The sequence below is a fragment of the Ovis canadensis genome, chromosome 13 (assembly GCF_042477335.2).
Source record: "Ovis canadensis isolate MfBH-ARS-UI-01 breed Bighorn chromosome 13, ARS-UI_OviCan_v2, whole genome shotgun sequence".
NCBI lineage: Eukaryota > Metazoa > Chordata > Mammalia > Artiodactyla > Bovidae > Ovis > Ovis canadensis.
Window position 1 is genome coordinate 44,249,456 of NC_091257.1, and position 26,813 is coordinate 44,276,268.

The following is a 26,813-nucleotide window of genomic DNA, read 5'->3' on the forward strand; positions in this document are numbered from 1 at the left end:
GGCCTTAGAAAGCATCACTACGAACAAAGCTAGTGGAGGTGATCGAATTCCAGTAGAGCTATTTCAAATCCTGAAAGATGATGCCGTGAAAGTGCTGCACTCAATATGCCAGCAAATGTGGAAAACTCAGCAGTGGCCACAGGACTGGAAAAGGTCAGTTTTCATTCCAATCCCAAAGAAAGGCAATGCCAAAGAATACTCAAACTACTGCAGAATTGCACTCATCTCACATGCTAGTAAAGTAATGCCTAAAATTCTCCAAGCCAGGCTTCAGCAATACGTGAACCGTGAACTTCCTGATGTTCAAGCTGGTTTTCGAAAAGGCAGAGGAACCAGAGATCAAATTGCCAACATCCGCTGAATCACGGAAAAAGCAAGAGAGTTCCAGAAAAACATCTATTTCTGCTTTATTGACTATGCCAAATCCTTTGACTGTGTGGATCACAATAAACTGTGGAAAATTCTGAAAGAGATGGGCATACCAGACCTCCTGACCTGCGTCTTGAGAAATCTGTATGCAGGCCAGGAAGCAACAGTTAGAACTGGACATGGAACAACAGACTGGTTCCAAATAGGAAAAGGAGTACGTCAAGGCTGTATATTGTCACCCTGCTTATTTAACTTATATGCAGAGTACATCATGAGAATCGCTGGACTGGAAGAAACACAAGCTGGAATTAAGATTGCTGGGAGAAATATCAATAACCTCAGATATGCAGATGACACCACCCTTATGGCAGAAAGTGAAGAGGAACTAAAAAGCCTCTTCATGAAAGTAAAAGAGGAGAGCGAAAAAGTTGTCTTAAAGCTCAACATTCAGAAAACGAAGATCATGGGTCCCATCACTTCATGGGAAATAGATGGGGAAACAGTGGAAATAGTGTCAGACTTTATTTTCTGGGGCTCCAAAATCACTGCAGATGGTGATTGCAGCCATGAAATTAAAAGACGCTTACTCCTTGGAAGAAAAGTTATGACCAGCCTGGAGAGCATATTCAGAAGCAGAGACATTACTTTGCTCACTAAGGTCCGTCTAGTCAAGGCTATAGTTTTTCCAGTGGTCATGTATGGATGTGAGAGTTGGACTGTGAAGCAGGCTGAGCGCCGAAGAATTGATGCTTTTGAACTGTGGTGTTGGAAAAGACTCTTGAGAGTCCCTTGGACTGCAAGGAGATCCAACCAGTCCATTCTGAAGGAGATCAGCCCTGGGATTTCTTCTGGGATTTCTTTGGAAGGAATGATGCTAAAGCTGAAACTCCAGTACTTTGGCCACCTCATGCGAAGAGCTGACTCATTGGAAAAGACTATGATGCTGGGAGGGATTGGGGTCAGGAGGAGAAGGGGACGACCCAGGATGAGATGGCTGAATGGCATCACCGACTTTATGGACACAAGTCTCAGTGAACTCCGGGAGTTGGTGATGGACAGGAAGGCCTGGCGTGCTGTGATTCATGGGGTCACAAAGAGTCGGACACGACTGAGCGACTAAACTGAACTGAATGTTACTACTTTCCTTACAAATAAATTGTTCGTTACATAATTCATTACAAATAAACATATATCAATTGTATACATATATTTCATTAGAAATTACAAGTATCTGTGTCTGTTTACTAATTAGGTTTATGATAACGGAATATAGTGAGGTACCGCTGCATGATCCTGATCTAATACCGGGATCTCAGCCTCACTTTTCACATCTGGAAATTGAAGAGCCTAGAAAATGGGATTTCTGAGGTTCCTTCTGAATCTAAAATTCTGGTTTCCGTGAACCATACAAACAGTAAGAGTTCACTGCGTACCTTTGGATGTCGACACGCGTGGATCTGAGTGTCACGGTCTGTTGTCAGATGGTGGAGAATGTCAGGCATGTTTCGAAACATGTCTAGTTTATTCACGTGAACCTGAGGAAAACAACACAAATAAGCACGTTATTGGAACTGTAATTCCTGTAAATAAAGTATTCAAGGGTAAATTGGGCGGAGGTTAGAAAAGAACCCTTCTTCCTCAAAGCCTAGTTTCCAGCTCTCTCAATGCCTGCTAGTGTCTGCCAGGACATCGAGATCCCAAGCCCTGCAATCAGCGTTACTGCCCATTGTGGGTGGCAGTGAAATGTGTGGGGACTTGGCTGGTGGATTTCACTGGATCTGTCCATCAAGTCATTCAATTCGTATTTCTTGTACATCTGATCTACATCATGCTTTATTCTAAATATCGGGTTTATTGCAGTGTACACAGCAGACAAAAACAACCAAGAATCACTTGCTGGACTTCCCTAGTGGTATAGTGGATAAGAATCTGTCTTCCAATGCAGGGGAAGGGGGTTTGATCCCTGATCCAGGAAGATCTCATATCCAGCGGACCAGCTAAGTCCGTGTGCCACAACAACTGAGCCCAAGGGCTTCAACTACTGAAGCCTGCCTAAAGCCTGTGCTCTGTAGCAAGAGAAGGCACTGCAATAAGAAGCCCGCACACTGCAACGAAGGGTAACCCTACTTAACTGCAAAAGAGAAATCCTGAGAGCAGCAATGAAGAACCAGTTAAACCAAAAATTAAATAAATAATTTAATAATTTTTTTAAATGAGTCACTTGCTTATGGAATTCCCTAGCAGGTTTAGTGGGTAGAACTTGGTGCTTTCACTGCCAGGGCCCAGGTTTAATTCCTGGTCAGGGAATCAAGAGTCTGCAAGCAGTGAGGCATGACCAATAAATAAATAAATAAATAAATAAAATGTTTAGAAAAGGACTCACTTGCTCACGAAAACACACACAACGTCCTGTATACTGGCAGCTGGCAGGAGGGGAGGCCAGCAGGAAGAGGAAGCAGAGACCCAGATCCTCCCTTTCCACACTCTTCTTTATTGGGTGAAAGGAGGACTCTGGCAGACGCAACAAAGCAAAACAGAACAAAGCTCAGCCACCTTCAGAATTTTAAGGCTAATACATTTTAAATTGTTAAAACCAACATGTTGGTTTTACTTAAATCTTCTGGGTATTTTAGAGTAAACAACAAGTACCTAAATTGATACAAGGATAATGAAATGGCACCCTCCCCAAAGCATTCTAATTTTGAAGTCTGAATAACAAAACAGATTAGACTAATGTTAAATCAATGTGGAAATTAAATACCCAGACAGGTGTGGAAAGAATCCAAGCCTGATTGTGACTTAGCCTTATTCCTCTCGCTGCCTGTTTTCCTAATGACTAACAAGAAGAAACAACAGATGGATTTTTCTGGCCTAAGCAGATAAAAAGAGGTGAATTCTGAGATGTACAGAGAGACACAGGGAATTTTCATCCTCACAAAAATGAAGGTGCTTGAAGAGGTTGCTATAAATCAACCCTCAGATCTCATCTTTCAGATCCTTCTGTCAAAAAACCTCACTCTTCTCCCCCTTTTCTGTGTGCTCTTTTCCCACCAGGCATGTAGGATATTAGTTCCTCAACCAGAGATCGAACCTGTGCCCCCTGCACCGGGAGTGCAGAGTCTTAACCACTGGACCGCCAGGCAAGTCCCTATACTCCCTTGTCTCTAAAGTTGTTTCTGTTCCCTACAGAGGGATTAAGAGGCTTTGCAAGAGGGCTCACTCCAGGGTCACCTTCCTAGGACCTGCCTCCTCTCCACCATCCCTGGGTACCTCCTAGGCCCAGGGTTTCTCCCTGCCAGGCCTCTGAGCTGGAGCTTCCAGTCTTATAGATTTCACACACCACTGAAATTCACAAAATAAATTCAGGATTGACAGGTGGTGGCTAGCTTTATATTTTGCCAAGAAAGGACATGAAGCGGGGGAAAGGCAGACTAAAATACGCAAGTTTGCACACACACACAACATATAATCACTGTGATTTTTATTTAAAAGGCCATTTTAACACCAAAAACACATAGGAACCAAAATCTCAGAATGAAAGCAAATCTTTCCCAAAATGGAGAATTGGGAGCTTTATGCCAAAAATATTTGGACAGGAAAACTTAAGGAAGGAAGAAATTAAGGAAAGAAGGACTTAGGAAGTAAGGCTTCCTAAGGCTTATGGAGAGCGGCAGAAATTGTTTAAATTTCAAATGTAAAGCACTAAACCTTTTTAGTTTTACTAAATTGTGTTGTATATAAGTGTTAAGTTCATGGCAGAAGTCTGTTAGCCAGAGGATCAATAAAAGATGCCAAATGAAGCAGAATTTAAACGTCCAACTCGTGCCAGCATTTCTTTTGTTCAGAGCCACCACCAAAAATCCATCTTCTCTCAGGGGTCGTGGGCACTGCCAGAAGCAGTCACTCCACTCACCTTGCTGCCGGAGTTCCCAAAAGCCCAGCACTCAGCTCCCATGGAAGGGACAGGTGAAGACTGACTCCCAGCCTGACCTGATGCGTTTCCTTCAAGGGGAAGGGGCTTAGTGCCCCAGGACAGTATTCTCCATACACTTTCGACCATGATCTCCAGTAAGAAATACGTTTGAATTGTGATCTTTTCCCAAGCTGGCGATTTGTGGCATACTGCTTTCTCGGGATACTGGGCAGAGGCAGAGCTGCAGCCCCTGGCCAGGCACGCAATCACGAGGGTGAACAACTCACACACTGACTGAATGCCGTAAGTGAAAACCAGAATGGTTGTGTGTGTCGGCATTCAATAAGTTACACGAGACTCCCAACACTTCATTGTAGATAGGCTTTGTGTTAGACGGTTTTGTCCAACTGTAGGCTAATCTGTGTTTGGAGCACATTTCAGGTAGATGAGGCTAAGCTATGATGTTCAATGGGTCTTGGCTATTAAAGGAATTTTTGACTTAATGATAAGCAATGGACTTAGCAGGACAAAGCCCTGTGGTTAACTCAAGGAAGGTCCAGATAGGCATGTGTCTGATTCCTGACGTAAATTTTCACATGACAGTGGTTACTCTTAACTGTAAGCAACCCCCTCAGATATTTCCTAGTTCAAATGTATTCTCATTGCTGGCCACAAACACTAAATTTCATGACCTGTGATTTTGAAAAAAAATACATCCTTTAGGGGACTTCTCACCAAAGGGCTCTTCCCACTGTCAATTCTCCCAAGAGGAAGCAAACAAAGATGACAAAGGCTGTGTTCAGGGCTTCCCTGGTGGCTCAGTGGTGAGGAATCCACCTGCCAATGCAGGAGACACGTGTTTGATCCCTGATCCAAGAAGATCCCACATGCCACGGAGCAGTTAAGCCCGTGTGCCACAACTACTGAAGGCTGCATGCCCTAGAGCCTGCGCTCCACGACAAGAGCAACCTCTGTAATGAGAAGCCCATGCATCGCAATGAAGAGTAGCCCCAGCTTGCCACACAGCAACGAAGACCCAGCACAACCAAAAATAAATTAACGAATTAAAGACTGTGTCCATCTGTTATGGTTTTCAGTCTGGGGGATGCTGGGAAGTGGCCATGAGGAAGGGGAGGAGAGGAGGAGATGGGAGGATGGAAGCTCAGAGCAACAGAAAAGAAAGTCGTCAGGTACCTGGAGTCCAAACTCCTCACTGAGGTTGGTGAAGAGATACTCGTAACCATAGGCAGCCTTGCAGTTCAGCCACACCACGTGGTAGGGGCTCCGTGAGATCCAGTTTCGGACCAGCTCCATGATTCCACGCAGACACTCCTCCTGGGCAGGAAGGTTCAAAGGCAGTTAACACTGCTCCACGCCTGGGCTTCCCAGATACCCACGGCAACAGGAACAATTAACATCCCATCTGTTACTCCCCAAACCACCCTCTTAAGAAATACAGCTGTGCTCCAGGGAGACGTACCCGACTAGGAATTTGATAGTATTTTGGGTCGCAGAAAGTTGTGTCTAAGTACACACTCTGGATGTCTTTCACTCTGAAAACAAAATTGAAACAAGGGGTGTGACTCATTTCATGGGAAATAAAATACAAAGCCTACACTTTCAGTTATTTTACAGTTTGTTCTGTCATTTGGATTTTTTCTTGTATCAACTTTGTTGGGAAATGATTTCCATATGATGAAATAATACAGCTCTTGCATATATGGTTCAGTGAATTTAGACCAATTCATGTAATTACCACCTTGATCAACACATGGCATGTTACCATCCCCTCATTTCAAGAGGAAAAACGTGCCTTTCTGTTACAAATATTATTATAATCCAGTTAGATTTCTAAGAGAAACAAAAGCTGGTATTTAGTGGGGAGAAACAAACAATAAAACCTTTAAAACAATGCAGTCATTAGGTTCCAGAACTCCACAAAGCCCAGTACCTGCCCCCAGAGTGCAGAAGCTCCATTCTGGCAGCTTCTCCTTTAGCCAATCTGAAGTCTCCTGTGTACAAGACAGTTCCATTGTTGCCCTGAAATAAAAACCTGGAAAAAAATAGATCTCAGTGGCTTCTAAATCTCATACAAAATTCTAATACATTTATTCTAAGTCCATATACTAAATATATGTGCTGTGATTAGTCACTCAGTCGTGTCCGACTCTTTGCGACCCCATAGACTGTAGCTCTCTCCAGGCTCCCCTGTCCATGGGGATTCTCCAGGCAAGAATACTAGAGTGGGTTGCGTGCCCTCCTCCAGGGGATCTTCCCAACTCAGGGATCAAACCCAGGTCTCTCACATTGCAGGCAGATTCTTTACCATCTGAGCCACCAGGGAAGCCCAAGAATACTGGAATGGGTAGCCTATCCCTTATTCAGGGGATCTTCCCGACCCAGGAATCAAACCAGGGTCTCCTGCATTGCAGGTGAATTCTTTTTTTTATATATATAATTTTTTTAAATTTATTTGCTTTTGTCTGTGCTAGGTCTTCCTTGCTGCATGGGCTTTCTCTAGTTGCAGTTTGCGGGCTTCTCACTGAGGTGACTTTTCTTGTTGCAGAGCACAGGCTCAGTAGTCGTGGCTCATGGGCTTAGCTGTCCCGCGGCATGTGGGATCTTCCCAGACCAGGGATCGAACCTGTGTCCCCTGCATTGGCAGGCAGATTCTTTACCACTGAGCCACCAGGGAAGCCCTGCAGGTGAATTCTTTACCAGCTAAGCTTCCAGGGAAGCCCACTAAATATATACTAAATACAAATATATACTAAATCCATAGCCCATGTTGTCTGCCAAACACAGCCACTGTGGTACGGTGCTGATGTAATTCCCAAAATGTTAAACCACACTGAACCCTCAGCTGTTATGTCTTCCCAAAGAGGGGAAAAAATAACATGGTGGATATATCACTGAGTTTGCAAGAGATGTCCCCTAAAATGCATCAGCACCTTTGACCATATACAGAGATCACCCCTGCTCATGGAGAAAAAGATCCATATGATGAGAAAATGCAACGTCCATGGAAAGACTGCTACTGAAGTCTTCCATTGTAAGAAAGCCCCATTTCAAACTTGACTTGTGCCCCAGTCCCCCCTAGTTTAACCCTGGAAATGAAGGTTAAAGGAATTGCCATCACAAGAAGCAAATCTCCTGGTACATGTTATTTTCTAGACCCTACAAGTTTATTTCTACAAATGTATTACATAACAACACAAAATAAATGGGCAAAATAGATGAACCCCCTTACATAACTGATCCTGGGCAATGACCAGCAGGTAAAAGAGTCACAACAATCTCTTCCTTCTAAAAAGAAAGAAAAATAAATAATAATAGAAGTTATCATTAGGACCCAGCTAAACAAAGCCCTCCTGAGTAGAAGGTAAAGTACTTCTCAAGAACGTGCTATATCTTGATCCTTTCCCCACTCTCCAAATCCTGGAAACAAGTGGAATCCTCATTCACAAAACAAATGGTTAAAAGTAGAGTTCCAATGCAACACAGCACTTCCACTCTTGGGAAGAAAGAAATGAAGTGATGGGCCTAGAGACTGTCATACTGAGTGAGGGAAGTCAGGCAGAGAAAAATATCATATAACATCCCTTACATGCAGGATCTAAAAAGAAATGATAAAAATGAACTTATTTACAAAACAGAAGCAGACTCAGAGACTTAAAGAATGAACTTATGGTTACCAGTGGGGAAGAATGGGGGGAAGGGAAGGGATAGTTAGGGGGTTTGGATGGACATTGACACAATGCTGTATTTAAAATGGATAACCAACAAGGTCCTACTGTATAGCACAGGGAACTCTGCTCAATGTTATGTGGCAGCCTGGGTGGGAGGGGGGTTTGGGGGAGAATAGATACATGTGTATGTATGGTTGAGTCCCTTCCCTGTTCACCTGAAACCATCACATTGTTAATCGGCTATGCTCCATTACGGTAACTCCTCCAGTTATGTTTGACATTGTTCATTCCCCGGGCCCCTTTAAAACAGGCTCTCCCACTGGCTGGAGCTGGAGACAAACACACAAGCCTCAGTGTGTGAGAAGAAACAGAAGGGCCAGAGTGGGGTGGCCGGACTCTGGCCACTGGGGGCCACCTGCTGCCTGCCACCCAGTTCTGAGAAAGCCACTCGCTAACCCAGGCCGCCAGGGACTGAGAGCATCTCCCCAAAGTGCCAGCTAGTGGAGCTCAGGATGGCATTCAGGAAGGTTTCAGGCCATCCCTTCCCTCTCCCTCAGAACAGTTACTGTAAAAGCAGTTCAGTGTTTGATCTCCTCCAGGGAGGACATGTGAAAAATCCGTTCCTGTCCCTTGACAGCCACACCACCAAAGACACTCCAGATTTAAAGCAGGTTCTAATTGGGCTACACAACAAATGTTAACTGTATTTGCTGTAAGACAGGAAAACACCTCCCAGCCCAATGTATAATTTGAGATAAAAATAAATACATACATAAATGGTGGGTCCGCAATCCTAGTTACTATTAAAAAAAAGAAATTGAATGCACAACACAAAAGTACCTGCATCTGAATTTAAGGACCAAAAAATAAACGAGATCCACTTGAACAATGTCTTTTTTCTTGAATAAGAAAATGATTCAGAAAAAAATCACAATATACATAAATTTGCTGCAAAAAACATTAAACACTGTTCTGTATACCTAACATTATAATAAACTTAATACATGTGACAGTCATACTACATAGTAATCATACCATTACCATGGCTCTCCTATAACTAGCATGTGGCACTAACAGAAGCAATTCTGTCCTTAAAATTGGATAGAAGCAATGTTCAGTCCCTTAGATGTAGAAAACAAATATATCACAAACTTTTTTTTTTCCCTTACAAACTCATTCACTTACTATAAATTTTATTTCTGGCTAAATGAACATTCAAAATCAAGGAGAAAGATAATCATTTAATGCTAAATAACAATTTTTAGAAATACAGTATTTAATATTTAGTTACCTCGCCTGATGCTTCATCGACTAAAGATATCTGGGTAGGAGTTTCAATTTCAATTGATACCTATTAAAATAAGACATCAGGTATATATCATATTGTACACAGTCTTTCATGACTTTATATGCCTTTGCCATCTAAACACAGAAAGGGAACTAAGAGATATGACAGACTCTCGGTGGAACAATTTCTGATTTCACTATAAAAACAGTTTTACAGCTTGAAAACATGATAAAGTTAAAATTACACCTTTCTTGAGGTTGATGTGGCAATACGTATATATTGAATGCCTTACAAACCTGTACATCCTCAGACACAGCATTTCTACTATGAATTCAATTTCCCCCCTTCACCTCCCCAACCCTCCCATTCCCATTGAACTTGAGTCTTTACAACATGTAGTCACATGTTCTTTGTATTTAGATTTTCTGCTGCGGAACACAGTCTGCTATCAGTCTGTGATGTGTTGGCCTAATTCACAGATTCAAGAAGCTATCCGCACACTTTATAGAATGGCAACCAGCACAGAGAAGCATTCAGTAAGTAGTTGACAAATGAAGATAATTTTTCTTTTTAGTCCGCTGATGTCATAATACCTACAGTGAGGTTCAGGTATGAAAATAACCTTATATTTTTGGATTAAACACACAGTATTCATGATGTACTATTTTTTTTGATACTATTAGATTCAGTATTGGGATGTTCACATGTGCTCATATAGAAATGGCCTTTTTGTCCCATGTATTATCATTGTCCATTTGACAGTGAGGTTGAGCAGCTTATCTTTTTATTCTCTCCTACAGTAGGGATCATTTGTTCTTTGAATATTTGGCAAAAGGCAAGATAAAACCATCTGGGCTGGGGGCTTTTTTTGAGGAAGAGATCTTTGAAAACTGCTTTAATGTCTTTGATGGCTACTTCTTTATTCAAGTTGTCTACTTTTCTTGCCCCAATTTGGGATTTTCCTCCTTTTCCTGCCTCAATTTGGGATTTTTCTACTTTTCCAGGTATTTATCCACTCTATCTAAATCATCAAATATACTATATTAATTTTCAAAACAAGGCACTGCTATTCATTAAGTTATTTTCCTTTATATCATTTGTTATTTTTATATGATCTTTGTTTTTTCAGTCTTGGCAGAAGTTTATTTCTCTACAGACCAGCTTTTACTTTTATTCATCTTCCTTTTTATTTTCTGTGGTAGTTTATTTTCTATGGTAGGTAGGGTGGAACCCAGGCAGGGACAAAGTGGCTTGTGTGGCCTGAGAAAATGGGAGTGAGTGGTCCTGGTTTTTACTGTGGTTACAGGGTGGGCCTGGGCTTGCATCTTCGAATGCCATGTAGGTGCCAAGGAAGGTGTAGACTTTTTAAAAAATCAGTTTGCCCACAGGTAGGGCAGAAGGGAAAGGCGGACACGGGAGCTGAAAGTTGCCAGCATTCAGACGTCAAACAGAATCTTGTTCAGAACTCTCTACTAGCTCCCCCAATTATTGATGGTTTAATCCATATAATGACCCCTAATTCTACCTACTCATTGTCGGTTGTTTCTCTGATCAGTCACTGAATGATCAGGGACTATTATATCCGGTCTGAAGCTATTTTGTTAGTTGCATATATGTTGATATCTTTTCTCTTTTTTGGCTGCACTTTGCAGTTTGTAGGATCTTAGTTCCCCAACCACAAAGTGGTATCTTCTTGATACTTTTAAGAGCTTGTCCCTTTGAACAGTAAAAACACACTCTGTGAAATTAATGATATTTTTTGCCTTCAACTCTCTGCGTGATATAATAGTTGCTACTCTGGCATTTTTAGTTTCTAATTGTTTAGTATATCTTTTCCCTTCCCCCCCCCACCCCACTTCTACCCGAACTTTTCCTTTAATGTTATCTATATGTCTTGTAGACCAAAACTTGGGGATCTATTTTTTTTAAACCTAAATCAAGAATTTGTCTTCTGATCAAAAGTTGACATAAATCCATTTATATTTAGAGCAATTACTCTTATAACATAACCTTGCCTGCCATCTTCACATTTTCATACCATGCTTTGTTTTTCTCCCCTCTACTATAACTTTCTGTTGGAGAGATCCATTTTATACAGCCAGATTCAAAATTATCCATTCTACTTTTATTTCAGTTCTTTATTATAAATCATGTTATGTTTATTTTTCTTATTATAAACCATAAGTTATGTTATTTTTCCTAATCTATTCCATGATCTAAATAAAAGGTTTATTAATTCTGTCAATAAACAATTTACATTTTAAAGCATTAAAATGCAACTCAGCAAGACAGCTTGTGAGATTAGACAAAACTAAGCATCTAGGTCAACATATTGGGGGACAAGAAAGAAAAATCAACAACAATAAAATGTCAACTTCTTCTAAACTAATGAATTGCAAAGGATAAATATTGACATGGTGGTTACTGTGGATAAATACATTGTGTGAGGAAGTGGGCTTTGAATAATGACAATATTTTGTTCAGTACACCTCGAAAAATATTTCCCACTTAAAAAAAAGAATTAGTGTCATTCAAAAAATAAAACTTACAATTCGTTTCTCCCAAAACCTGTACCTCGGGCTTGTTAACAACAACTCTTTAGTAACAGGTGAACAGTATAAGCAAACCTTCAAGCTGGGGAAAAAAGACAAAAGAAAAAAAGTCATCTGAGTGCAATTCAAAATGAGCCGCCATCTGGGTGACTAGGAAATATGTTTCAATGTGTGTCAGTTGTCTCAAATAAATCAGAAACTGTGCTGACACAAACGTATTAGAATTGTTCCCAGCACCCAAGAGTCCAACCACTTTAGTCCCATGATGGTGTAAAGCGACAGAGAAGAAGCAGAGGACAGATTGGATGGGGCCCTCTGACCTCCTCAAAGGCTGGTCCTCACCATTCTCATCTTAAAGACATGCATTTTACAGGATCAGCTGTGTCTGGAGAGATAACGTGGGTAACCTATCTCTGCAGAAGGTGCAAGGGGACAGAAGACATATGCCTTGTACTTCATATAAATCTATTCCATTTATATTTTTAGTTGGCAGAAATCAATTTCATGACAAACTTTAAAACTTCAACACGCTAGTTTCAGCTCAGTTCAGTTGCTCAGTCGTGTCCGACTCTTTGCGACCCCATGGACTGCAGCATGCCAGGCTTCCCTGTCCATCACCAACTCCTGGAGTTTACTCAAACTCATGTCCATCGAGTCGGTGATGCCATCCAACCATCTCATTCTCTGTCGTCCCCTTCTCCTCCCGCCTTCAATCTTTCTCAGCATCAGGGTCTTTCTTCACGTCAGGTGGCCAAAGTATTGGAGTTTCAGCTTCAACATCAGCCCTTCCAATGAATATTCAGGACTGACTTACCCTAGGATGGACTGGTTGGATCTCCTTGCAGTCCAAGGGACTCTCAAGAGTCTTCTCCAACACCACAGTTCAAAAGCATCAATTCTTTGGCGCTCAGCCTTCTTCACAGTCCAACTCTCACATTCATACATGACTACTGGAAAAACCATAGCTTTGACTAGACGGACCTTTGTTGGCAAAGTACTATCTCTGCTTTTTAATATGCTGAGGTTTAATATGCTAGGTTGGTCGTAACTTCTCTTCCAAGGAGCAAGCGTCTTTTAATTTCATGCCTGCAGTCACTATCTGCAGTGATTTTGGAGTCCAAAAAAATAAAGTCTGTCACTGTTTCCATTGTTTCCTCATCTATTTGCCATGGACCAGATGCCATGATCTTAGTTTTCTGAATGTTGAGTTGTAAGCCAACTTTTTCACTCTCTTCTTGCACTTTCATCAAGAGGCTCTTTAATTCTTCTTCGCTTTCTGCCATAAGGAATCAGCCTTCAATGCAGGAGACCCCGATTCAATTCCCGGGTTGGGAAGATCTGCTGGAGAAGGGAAAGGCTACCCTCTCCAGTATTCTGGCTCTGGAGAATTCCATGGACTGTATTAGTCCATGGGGTTGCAAAGAGTCCGGACACTCCAATTTAGAGGTTAGGAATGCAGTCTATGGCAGATCATACTTTCCAAAGATGGCCATGTTAACCATATATTCCCCCCAACCACACACGGTCCTCTTAACAAAATGGTCATGGAATTTCCATTGACAGAAGGGGTCTGTGTTGACCTCCCCTTGAACCTGAACCAACAGAATGTGATGGAAGTAATACTGTAGGGCTTCCGAGTCTAGATCTCTGGACAATATGGCTTCCGCTAGCTCTCTTTTATAGGTCTCTGGTGGCCAGATGGTCAAGAATTCGCCTGCAATGCAGGAGACCTAGGTTCAATCCCTGGGTGGATTGATACCGTGGCGATGGAACTGGCAACCCACTGAAGTATTCTTGACTAGAGAATCCCAAGGGCAGAGGAACGTGGTGGGCTATGTCCATGGGGTCGCAAAATTGAGTCGGACACAACTGAGCAACTGACACAGCTCTCATCTGGGACGTACACTTTTTTTTCCTTTAAAAACTCCACCTATCCTGAAACCACTATGCTGAAGAGGTATTTTTAGAGGTGGAGATATTTTTAGAGGCCCTTTGGGTAAAGGGCTCTGACTGCCTAACCCAGGTGTCAGACATTGAATGAATAAGCCTCCACTACGTAACGTCAGCCCCATATAATACCCAGTCAGGCAGAAGCCAGCCATCCCCACTAGGCCCTGTCAGAGCTCCTGACCCTCAGAAACAGAATATAGACAGAATACATGATTAGGGTTATTTTAAGCCACTGAGCTTGTGGGTAGTTTGTTACACAGCAATAGATAACTAGTATACCGGCTCTAAAATCAAACAGACCTGGTGGGAATCCTGGTCCTGCCACATTACTAGCTGTGTGACCTTGGGCAACTAATCTAATCCCTCTGGTTCCTCAGTTTCCTCATCTATAAAATAGAATTGATTTCACAACCAAAAGCTAAACAATGACGACAGAAGCCAGAAGAGAGGTTATCTGTGAGTGGGGAAGACTGAGTGGGGCGGCGCAGAGTTCTGTACCAGGTGATTGCTGTTCTGCTTCTCACCCTGGGCAGAAGCTACACATGTGCTTACTTGTGAAAGTTCATCAGACTGTTTCCTTATGATGTAAGTACTTTCCTATGTAGATGTTACAGCTCAATTAAAATTTTTACTTAAAAAAGCACACACAAATAAATAGTAAGAAAAAATTACCTGCATTCCAACCTTCTTTTCAAGCTAGGGGCTCTTAATCCTTTCATATGATCTGAAAACATAAAAGAATCAGATATCATAAAAACATTATTTTTTCAGAGGATTCCTTGACCCAGGGAAACTGAGTTGTCTGTTGTTTATAGATTTCCTTTTAAGAGAAAATAAACGAGAGTTTCACTTTTATAAGAGCATTGATTTGTATGAGCTCTTGCTTCTGCAAGCGAAGAATCCACTGAAAATAGGACAAGAACCACCAAAGTTGACCATCTCTGAGCCGACAGAAGCCATTTAAAAGGAGAATGAGCCTCTGTATCTTAGGGCAGAGTCTAAATCACTTGCAGTAGCCACAGAAGAATGCATGACCAGGGTCTCATTTGGAACTGCTTCCATCATTTTCCTCTACTCTCTTTCATTTCAATACAACCATCTTCGGACCATGCTCACTCTAACCCCTTCAATTCCAGTCACTAAGTTAGTCCATCTGGAAATTCAAGTTTGCTTCCATGGAATCCCTGAGGAAACCATTCAGGGTAGGCCAGAATAAGAAGAGTTTCACTAACTTTTCAGCCAACTGTGACTGCTGGGTTGAAAATCAATAAAGAGACACTGGACTTAAACGAACATTAGAGTAGATGAACTTCACAAATATATACAGAATGTTCCATGCAAAAGCAATAGAACACACATTCTTCTCAAATGCACAGAGAACACTGTCCAAGACATACACATATTAGGCCACAAAATGAGTCTCAATATATTTAAGAAGATTAAAATCACATCAAGCATCTTTTCCAACTACAATGGTATAAAACTAGAAAAAAATTAATTACAAGAAAACTGGAAAATTCACAAATATATGGAGATTAAACAACACACAACTGAACAACCAATGGGCCAAAGAAGAAATCAAAAGAGAACTTCAAAAATACCTTGAAACGAATGAAAATGGAAATAAAACATACCAAAATATGTGGGATGCACAAAAACAGTTCTAAGGGGGAAGTGCAAGTGAAAAATTTCTACCTCAAGAAATAAGAAAAATCAACCTCATTTTACACTTCAAGGAACTAGAAAAATAACAAAGCCCAAAACTATTAGAAGGAAGGAAGTAACAAAAATTAGAAAAACAAAGAAATAGAGGCTAAAAAGGCAACAGAGAAAAATCAATGAAACTAACAGCTGGTTCTTTAAAAAGATAAACAAAATTGGCAAGTCTTTGCTAGACTCACCAACAAAAAAGAAAAATACACATAGGACTCAAATGAATAAAATCAGAAATAAAAGAAGAGTTATTACAACTGTTGCCACAGAAAAGAAAGAGTAAGAGACTACTATGAACAGTTATACACCAACAAAGTGGACGGCCTAGAAGAAACTGATAAATTCTTAGAAACATACAACCTAGAAGGACTGAATCACGATGAAACAGAAAATCTGAGCAGACTGACTACTAGTAAGGATATTAAATATCCTTTCTAATATCAGTAATTTTAAAAAAATCCAACAAACGAAAGTCCCAGACCTGATGACTTTGCTGCTGAATTCTACAAACATTCAAAGAACTCATTTTATGAAACTAGTATTACCCTGATACCAAAACCAGAAAAGGATACCACACACAAAAAAGAAAATACAGCCCAATATCCCTGATGTACATAGAATAAAAAATCCTCAACAAAATATTAGCAAACAGAATTCAACAATATATTAAAAGGATCATACACCATGGTTAAGTGGATTTATTCCAGGGATGCAAACTTGGTTCAACATCCACAAATCAATCAATGTGATAATCTCATTAACAAAATGGAGGATAAAAATCATATAATCATCTCAACAGATGCACAAAAGCACTGGACAAAACTCAATATACATTTATGATAAAAAATCTCAATAAATCAGGTACAGATAGAACATACCTTAATATAACAAAGCCATATGTAACAAGCTCTCAGCAAACATTCACAACTACATCAAAAAGAATCAAATGCCTAGGAATAAACTTAACCAAGGAAATGAAGGCTTGTATATTTAAAATTATAAGACATTAATAAAATAAATTGAAGATGACACAAATAAATAGAAAGCTATTTCATGTTCATAGACTGAAAGAATCAATATTGTTAAATTGTTAAATTGTCCATACCACACAAAACAATCAACAGGCTCAATGTAACCAATATCAAAATTCCATTGACATTATCCATAGAAAAAGTTCAAATAATCATAAAGTTTGTATAGAACCACAAAAGACTCCAAATAGCCAAAGTAGTCTTGAAAAAGAACAAAACTGGAGACATGTTTTCTGATTACAAAATGTATTTCAAAGCTATAGTAGTTAAAACAGTATGGTACTGGCATAAAAACACATAGATAGATCAACAAAACAGAATAATAAGCCCAGAAATAAACCCACATATATAGTGTCAATTTATGATAAAAAGTGAAAATGTTAGGCACTCAGTTGTGTCCGACTCTCTGTGACCCCATGGACTGCAGCCAGCCATGCTTCCCTGTCCATGTAATTCTCCAGGCAAGAATACTGGAGTGGGTTACCATGCCCACCTCAAAATTTAAGACTAATTACTCCCAAATCCATAGTTGTTTATATATATATATTTATTTATATATATATATATATATAATCTTTACTTTTTTATTTTTGGCTGTGCTGAGTCTTTGTTGCTAAGCTCAGAATGAAAACTAACCACTGTCTTATACTATACATAAGAATTAACTCAAAACAGATTAAAGACTTGAATGTAAAATCTGAAACCATAAAATTTCTAGATGAAAACACAGGCAGTAAGCTACTTGATATGGGTCTTGCAGATGATTTTTTTAATCTGACACCAAAAGCAAAAATAAACAAATGATCAATACAAAGTGATTCTTTTTAACAGGCAGATCTAAATATACATTTTCCCCAAGACATACAGATGGCCAACAGACACATCAAATGATGCTCCACATCACTAACCACCAGTGAAATATAAATCAAACCCAGTATAAGATGTTACCTCATACCCATTAGAACGGTTATTATCAAAAAGAAAAATAACAAATGTTGAAAAGGATATAGAGAAATGGGAACCCTTGTGCACTGTTGGTGGGAATGTAAATTAGTGCAGCCTATTTTATAAAAAACAATATGGAATTTCCTCAAAAAATTAAAATACAGAACTATCCTATGATCTGGCAGTTCCAAATCTGTGTATTTATCTGAAGAAAGATATCTGCACCCCAGGTTCATTGCACTGTTATTTACAACACCCAAGATATGGAAACAACCTAAGTGTCCATCAATGGATGAAGGGATAAAGAAAACTGTGGTTTATATGCACGAAGGATATTTTCAGCCATGAAATTGCTGTCTAACCACAAATTAACAATTTTCATTATAAGTTTTCTAAAAGCTGATAATAAGTTTAGTAAGTTTAAAGCTAATTAAAACAAAAGTATTCTCTCTATATAACTTTTTCAGTTCTTTTAAGGTTAACACATAAATGCTGCTGGAAATTAATTTTACTTAAAACTATAACTAAGTTGGTTATTTTAAAAGTCATTCCCTCCTCAAATCATTTACCAAAATTGACTTTCATTTGCATTTAAGTAAACACTGCCCATTACCACCCCTGATGAGAGCAAAGACAGTCAAGCTTGGTTGTTGGGGAGACAATGTTAAATAGCGTGGCAATAACCCACAAAAAAAAAATATCTAATTACCCTATTCACTACCAACACTAGAAAAGGTCAGTTTTCATTCCAATTCCAAAGAAAGACAATGCCAAAGGATGTTCAAACTACCTCACAATTGCACTCATCTCACATGCTAGCAAAGTATTGCTCAAAATTCTCCAAGCCAGGCTTCAACAGTACATGAACCGTGAACTTCCAGATGTTCAAGCTGGTTTTAGAAAAGGCAGAGGAACCAGAGATAAAATTGCCAACATCTGTTGGATGATCAAAAAAGCAAGAGAGTTGCAGAAAAACATCTACTTCTGCTTTATTGACTATGCCAAAGCCTTTGACTGTGTGGATCACAATGAACTGGAAAATTCTTAAAGAGATGGGAATACGAGACCATCTTACCTGCCTCCTGAGAAATCTGTATGTAGGTCAAGAAGCAACAGTTAGAACTGGACATGGAACAACAGACTGGTTCCAAATTGGTAAAGGAGTACATCAATGCTGTATATTGTCACCCTGCTTATTTAACTTATATGCAGAGTACATCATGCAAAATGCCAGGCTGGATGAAGCACAAGCTGGAATCAAGATTTCTGGGAGAAATATCAATAACCTCAGATATGCAGATGATACCATCCTTATGGCAGAAAGCAAAGAACTAAAGAGTCTCTTGATAAAAGTGAAAGAAGAGTGAAAAAGTTGGCTTAAAGCTCAACATTCAAAAAACTAAGATCATGGCACCCAGTCCCATCATTCCATGGCAAATAGATGGGGAAACTGGAAACAATAACAGACTTTATTTTGGGGGGCTCCAAAATCACTGCAGGTGGTGACTGCAGCCATGAAATTAAAAGACACTTGCTCCTTAGAAGAAGGTTATGACCAACATAGACAGCATATTAAAAAGCAGAGACATTACTTTGTTGACAAAGGTCTGTCCAGTAAAAGCTATGGTTTTTCCAGTAGTCATGTATGGATGTGAGAGCTAGACTATGAAGAAAGCTGAGCACCAAAGAACTGATGCTTTGGTGTTGGAGAAGACTCTTGAGAGTCCCTTGGACAGCAAGGAGATCCAACCAGTCCATCCTAAAGGAAATCAGTCCTGAATATTCATTGGAAGGACTGATGCTGAAGCTGAAGCTCCACTACTTTAGTCACCTGATGCGAAGAACTGACTCATTGGAAAAGACCCTGATGCTGGGAAAGATTGAAGGCAGCAGGAGAAGGGGACAGCAGAGGATAAGATGGTTGGACGGCATCACCAACTCGATGCACATGAGTTTGAGTAAGCTCTGGGAGTTGATGATAGACAGGGAAGCCTGGCATGATGCAGTCCATGGGATTGCAAGGAGTCAGACACAACAGAGCAACCGAACTACCAACACACACACCCTCAAATTTGTATGTAACGATCCTTAAACTAATGAAAATAAGGTCATCCCCATACCTCATGTGGCCGACGCTGACCAAACACATGCCTCTACAGGACAGTCCACCTGCCCCCTCAGAGGGTCATCTCCTCACGTCACTGCTGGTCCAGGCTTTTCAGGACAATGAGCACATCCCAGAGCAGGACTCCCTGTTATATAGTTTCTAAACTGTTTGAGTCATGACAAATAGAAGGCTGACTCAGGACTCTGCTCCATGTTCCCAAACCAATTCAGTGGGCAGCACCCTGTTCCATCAAGACAGTCCAGCCCACCACCCCAGGCTCCTTCCTCATGGGCAGTCAAGGGAACCTGGATGAGCTTACTTTGTGATGCTAGTGGCTCAGTGGTAAAAAATCTGCATGCAGTGCAGGAGACCCAGGTTTGACCCCTGAGTCAGGAAGATTCCCTGGAGGAGGAAATGGCAACCCACTCCAGTGTTCTTGCCTAGGAAAGCCTATGGACAGAGGAGCCTGGGAGGCTACAGTCCATGGGGTCACAACAGCTGGACACAACTGAGCGACTCAACAGCAAGGACTGCACCCAGAGTCTCTTTTCCAGGGCCTTTTTTGTTTTCCTTGACCAGAATAAATCTTAAGTTGTCTCCAGAAGGGGTCCTCCCCACCTCTGGGCCACTCTCATAAGGCTATGGGTCCCCTCTTGTCCTCCAGGCCTCACTGGTGCTTAGTCAAGTCTGCCCTGAGCACAGCATTGGATTCCAGATGGGCCATAAACAAGCGTCAAGCAGGTCCATGGCCCACCTTAACTTTCATCAAGATGTGATGCTAACAGTGTATGTGCATGTGTTAACAAGAGACCATAGATCTTGTCAGACATCCTGTGTCACTCAGCTCAGGCTGCAATAACAAAATATCAGAGTCTGCATTAAGCAGAAATGCATTTCTAACACTTCTGGAAGCTGAAGTTCAAGATTAAGGTGACGAGACTGGTTTCTGGGGATGCCTCTCCTCCTGCCTTACAAAGAGCCATGTTCTTGCTATGTGCTCACACCTTTCCTCATTGTGCATATGGAGGGAGCGAGCTCTCCTCCTTTTCTTCTAAGGCCACCAATCCTATCAAATTAGAACCTCACCCTTACAATCTCATTTAACCTTCAGGTGTTAGTTAGTCATTTGTGTCCGACTCTTTGCGACCCCATTCAGTGTAGCTCACCAGGCTCCTCTGTCCATGGAATTTTCCAGAACATTGGAGTTAACCTTAATCACTTCCTAAAAGTCCCTTCTCCAAATGCAGCCACACTGGGAGTTAGGGACTCAGTATCTGAGTTTGGATTTTGGCCGGGGGGGCGGGGGCGGTGTACAAGTCACTCCATAACACATTCAAAGAAATCTGTTTCCCAAAATGGTTATAAACCACCAGTGGGCAATGTGGCAAACCTCAGAAAGCAGAAGGAGAGTTCTTGCCCTTGATGAGTCTACATCCTTATTGGGAAAACAGACCCATGTGGGATCAGAGAATAGGAAAAGTTATTATAAAGTGCTGGACAGGAGAGTCTTCGTTAATGTACAAACTAATGATGATGATTTCACAACTATTCCTCAATTTAAAAAAATAAGTAAAAATATAAATACACATATAAATACAAAAACAAGCAAACATACAAATTCCTTTAGATGAATATGAACTCTTTCTCCAAATTCACTACTGCAAAATATGAAGGCCAAGCCCTGAATCCATTCTTTCACTGTGGCCACCACATGTGAGTTCAGACACCTCCCGTGGAGACTCAACAGAAAAGGTAAAAATATTCTCACCCAGCAGTGAATTCCCAATGAAAAACAAGGCAAAAACAAAAATGATATCAAGTCGCAGAAAGACTGTACAGAGGCTCCTATGCTCTTCAGTGAATCAGGAAAGGAGGTCCAGACTTTTCTCATTAAAGAGAGGGGAAAAAAGAGCTGAGAGCTGGAAAGCAGAGGCATTTCCCCAAAGCAGAAATTTCATCAATTTACACCTTAAAGTGACTGATTCCACACACAAAACAACAGCTGGTCTTCATACCAACCGCACCACGAGGGCCAAGTTTTGGTATTTGCAGTTTACTTTAATATCACACAGTGTGATTTGTACATGAATAAGTATCTGAGTCACTCCTCAAAATAGGGGTTGGGGATCCTACCTAAGCTACTCTGGAAGTCCACACTCAAGAGGCAGCTTCCAGACGGCTCCAGTTAAGCTTCATCTCTGGTCAATGCCCAAGGCTGTGCTAATTAGCACAATGAATATGGAGCCTGTTTTCATAGGTAAAGTTAGCGACCTATCAGTCAGCATGTCAGATGTTAAAATGGAAAGTGGTTGTGAAATCAGCAGGTACCCCAGCCCTGGAGACAGGCTAAAACGTTTTAGAGATGCTCCAGCCTTGCCTGGAGCAGTTAGCCTTGGGACACTATCGTTAGAGGGTGATGCCAGGCTTAATTCCTAACAGCTTCCAGCTGTGAAACATTAGTATTCTAGTTGCCTAACCTGGCCCTCTATAAAAGAAACCTGCATCCCACCTCTAGACAGAACATCTATAATTGAGGGGAGCTTGCACTTCGTTGAGCTTACAGACAGGACTTTTCAGTGCCTGCATGCTTGCTAATCTGTGTGTAGGAGTATGGCACAAGACGCTTCTCTCAGAAGAAAAGCTATGACAAACCTAGACAGCATGTTAAAAAGCAGAGACATTACTTTGCTGAGAAAGGTCTGTCCAGTCAAAGCTATGGTTTTTCCAGTAGTCATGTATGGATGTGAGAGCTGGACTATAAAGAAAGCTGAGCGCAGAAGAATTGATGCTTCTGAAATGTGGTGCTGGAGAAGACTCTTGAGAGTCCCTTGGACTGCAAGGATATCCAACCAGTCCATCCTAAAGGAAATCAGTCCTGAGTATTCATTGGAAGGACTGTTGCTGAAGTTGAGGCACCAACACTTTGGCCATCTGATGCTTAGAACTGACTCGTTGGAAAAGACCCTGATGATGGGAAAGATTGAAGGCAAGAGGAGAAGCGGACGACAGCGGATGAGATGGTTGGATGGCATCACCGACTCGATGGACATGAGTTTGAACAAACTCCGGGAGTTGGAGATGGACAGGGAAGCTTGGCGTGCTGCGGTCCATGGAGTCGCAAAGAGTCAGTCACGACTGAGCGACTAAACTGAACTGTATGGCTGAATTTCATCTAAACTTGTCTTTATAACATAATCCCGAGGATGTGGGGGAAGGCTAAGTAATACCCGTCAACCTCTGACTATAGGGCACTGGGAGAGCTTTCAAAAGAACCGAACAGTTGTGGCAGATCAAAGTGGCGGGGGTCAGTGGTTGCTGTTCTATCCCGCAGTATGAGGGATGAGAAGATAAAGTCTCGGATAGACTGAAGAGCCCGGCTGGGACAAGGTCCAAGCTAGTTTCTCGCATGGCCTCCCAAAGCCTGCACTTCCTCCTGCAAGACCCTCGCCTTCCCTCTCTCCAGACATGGGTGACCTCCTCTAGAGGCCCGATCCCACGCAGCCCGGGTCCCCGGGAGGAGGCGACGCGCTGCGCTCACTCACCTTTGTGGCAGTGGGACAGGAAGTAGGCACGGGCCCTCAGGTTCTCCCTGTCGAAGCGGTCTATGGAGATGGTTGGATACTCTGCCATCTGACCCTCGAAGGAGCTCATAGCGTCGGTCAACCTTAGCGGACTAATCGCCTAGCGAGTGAGCCGCGGAAGCCCCAGCCGGCCGCGCCGCTACTTCCGGGAACTTGCTACCGCCTCACCATTGGCCGGTCGGGCGCAGCAATGTCCAATCAGAGCAGCTCCGCTTCCGGGGTGGGCGGTGCCAACGAGCTTCCTGTCATTTCCGGCCTCCAGTCACCTGCGGGTTGAAACCAACCACCTGCTCTGCGTTCACAGCTGAGAGGCTGGGTGGAATCTAGGCTGTAACGCGAGCAGTGGGCCTCCTCCCGGATACCTTGGCACAACACATCGTCGCTTTTGAAGAGTTGCCTGGGTCTGTGCAGGAACAAGAATGCGAAGGGAGACAACGTCCAGAGCAGGCGACTACATCGAAGGATGCGAAGCGAGATGCGGAGCTTGGCTTTGAAATCGGACTGCATTCTGCTTCCTTCTTGTCCACTGTGTTCCTGAAAGCTTGCTTTGGCTTCTCTTCTTTCTGTCCCTTCCCAGTGTCTTCTTTATGGGATAATCGTGAAGATTATGTGAGAAAATTGTATCAGTCTTGTGGTATATTCGAAAACTATTAGTCTCAGTTTCCATTTATAATCTACAAACTGAGTAAAATACACAATCTCTGACAATCAAGCTCAGATGCATGATCTTAGGGTAGATAAGTAAAGATCCCAGGGAGAGTTTAGCTGCTAGCCTCCCCAACATCCAACTCTTCTGAGATGTTTCATTGTTGTTATTGTTTTCTGGAAGTTAGAAACATGTGTAAAAGAAAAAAATGGTAGGGTGATAGATGAAAGGTCTGAAGTTTTTAAACATCAAAGAAACTTTATGGAAAGGTTTGCTAAAGTATTGTGTGGGCCTACATGCTCAGTCGTGTCCGACTCTTCGTAACTCTATGGACTGTAGCCCACCAGGCTCCTCTGTCCAGGGGGATTCTCCAGGCAAGAATACTGGAGTGGGTTGCCATTTCCTCCTCCAGGTGATCTTCCTGAACCAGGGATGGAACCCATGACTTTTGTCTCCTGCACTGCAGGTAGATTCTTTATCGCTGAGCCATTGGAGAAGTCTTGTGAAAATATTAACATTCACCAAAGAGTCACAATAGCATTATCTGCACCCCCTTTGTAGCAAGTCTCCTTAGACAGCACAGTATTATTTTAATCACAACTCCAACACCTGTGAGTTGTGCTTAGCATTGTGCAAAGTACTACTTTGTGCTAGCACTGTACAAGCCCTGACACGATGACAGAGATGACTAAGATGTGTCTACAAGTCTTTTTCAATCAATTTGGAGATAGACCTTTGCAGAACATGGTAAATAAATGCTTCCACAGAGGCACAAGGTAATGTAGGAATAATTCCAGCAACAATTCGTTCTAACCAGGGAAATCAAGAATCAGAATGTCACCCTCGGGGAATATTAGCATATTCCTGCAGCCCTGGCAGTCAGTTCTATTCAAATACAGATTCTGATGATGTGCTGAGGAGGAGGAGGAGGAGAAGAACAGTAAGAAGAGAAAGAGGAAAGGAGGGGGGAGGAGTACACACCATTGTCACTACTCTGAGTAAAATACTCTGCTTGTATATATTGCCAACACATTTGATTTGGTATGAGATGGCTTGTCATAGGATAAAAGAGAGTGACACTGTGGCTAGGCTGTCTATACCTAAAACCAGATCTTGCACTGAGCCTGATATCTGCAGAATCCTGTGTGTCTACTTCTGACAATGAAGCTCCTGGCCACAAGCCTTGATATGGCTCATATTCTTATTTTTTTATTTGTCCCTTTGTTTATCCTATTCTCTTTCCACAATGGATACAGTACAGGAGAATAAAGACAAATAGAGAGTCAGAATAAAAAGAAGATAGGATAGAAAATAGTGAAGATGGATAAGCATTGCCCAGAGGCATGTAATGCGTACTCTTAGGATGAGTGAGCCATATATTTAGGTTGTGCTTTTTTTTCAGGGGACAATATAAATAACTTGCATTATACACATACTATGTTTTATGCTATTCTTTTAGAAAAGAAAGTACAGGCCCTGATTAGCATTTCATCTGAGCCACTACTATTTATGTAAATCTTGGTTAAGGTAACCTCTCTGAAACTCAGTTTTCTTATCTTAAAATGGAGATAACAATAAAGCCCACACAAGGCCCTGGAAAATGGTAAGAGCTCAATAAATATTAGACAATCAGTCGTGTCCAACTCTGTGCAACACCATGGACTGTAGCCCACCAAGCTCTTCTGTTCATGGGATTCTCCAGGCAAGAATACTGGAGTGGGCTGCCATTCCCTTCTCCAAGGGATCTTCCTGACTCAGAGATCCAACCTGGGTCTCCTGCATTGCAGGCAGATTCTTTACCATCTGAGCCACCAGGGAAGCTTCCAATAAATATCAGCCATTATTATTTAGTGGGCACCTACTACTATATGATCTCACTGATATGTGGAATCTAAAGAAATCCAACTCTTGGAAACAAAGAACAGATTGGTGGTTGCCAGAGAAGGATGAGGGGTGTGGGGGAGATGAGTAAAAGTGGTCAAAAGGTACAAACTTCCAGTTATAAGATGAAACAGTCATGGCATGGAAGGTACAGCATAGCAACTACAATCGGCAATACTGTAGTCTATACTTGTGCTTAGTTGCTCAGTTGTGTCCAGCTCTTTGCGACCCCATGGAGTGTAGCCTGCCCACCAGGCTCCTCTGTCCATGGGGATTCTTCAGGCAAGAATACTGGAATGGGTTGCCATGCACACTTCCAAGGGATCTTCACAACCCAGGGATCAAACCCAGGTCTACCTCATTGCAAGCAGATTCTTTACCATCTGAGGCACCAGGGAAGCCCAGTGTATACTTGAGAGTTACTGAAGAAGTGGATATTAAAACTTTTCATCACTAGAAAAAAAACTAACTATATGAGGTGATAGATGCTTAGCTAGATTTATTGTAGAGATCATGTTGGTGCAGCATATACATGTTTCAAGACATTATGTTGTTCACCTTAAACTTATGCAATGTTATATATAAATTATATAACAATACAATTGGGAGAGAAAAGGAATGAGCTGTTAATACAACAAAACAAAAGGGATGAGTCTCAAAATAACCTTGCTGAGCAAAAGAAGCCAGACAAAAGAAGAGTACATACTACATTATGCCATTTATATAAAGTTATAGAAAAATGTAAACTGATCTAAAGTGACAGAAAGCAATCAACAGTCAACTTTGTACACAAGGAAACAAGTTCATTAACTTGATATGGTCATGATTTCACAGGTATATACATATGCCATACATGCTGCTAAATATGTGCTATTTATTGCATTTCAATTATAGCTCAATAGATTTGAAAAAAATTGGAGTGTATATAGGGCTTCCCTGGGAGAAGGCAATGGCAACCCACTCCAGTACTCTTGCCTAGAAAATCTCATGGACGGAGGAGCCTGGTAGGCTGCAGTCCATGGGGTCTCTAAGAGTCAGGCACGACTGAGCGACTTCACTTTTACTTTTCACTTTCATGCATTGGAGAAGGAAATGGCAACCCACTCCAGTGTTCTTGCCTGGAGAATCCCAGGGACCGGGGAGCCTGG

General features: G+C 41.6%; 1 protein-coding gene across 1 annotated transcript in view; it reads right to left on the reverse strand.

Moving 5' to 3' along the window:
* The window catches only part of DCLRE1C (DNA cross-link repair 1C), a 37,377-nt gene extending 14,067 nt beyond the window's left edge, over positions 1-23,310 (reverse strand). The window contains exons 1-9 of the mRNA XM_069547549.1: positions 23,100-23,310; positions 14,434-14,485; positions 11,809-11,893; positions 9,263-9,322; positions 7,533-7,588; positions 6,234-6,335; positions 5,763-5,835; positions 5,477-5,617; positions 1,803-1,904 (exon numbers count right to left, since the gene is read on the reverse strand). Coding sequence (XP_069403650.1) covers positions 1,803-1,904; positions 5,477-5,617; positions 5,763-5,835; positions 6,234-6,335; positions 7,533-7,588; positions 9,263-9,322; positions 11,809-11,893; positions 14,434-14,485; positions 23,100-23,208 — 780 coding nt within the window. The 5' untranslated portion in view covers positions 23,209-23,310. The remainder of the gene's footprint in view (positions 1-1,802; positions 1,905-5,476; positions 5,618-5,762; positions 5,836-6,233; positions 6,336-7,532; positions 7,589-9,262; positions 9,323-11,808; positions 11,894-14,433; positions 14,486-23,099) is intronic.
* Between the last annotated feature and the right edge of the window lie 3,503 nt (positions 23,311-26,813).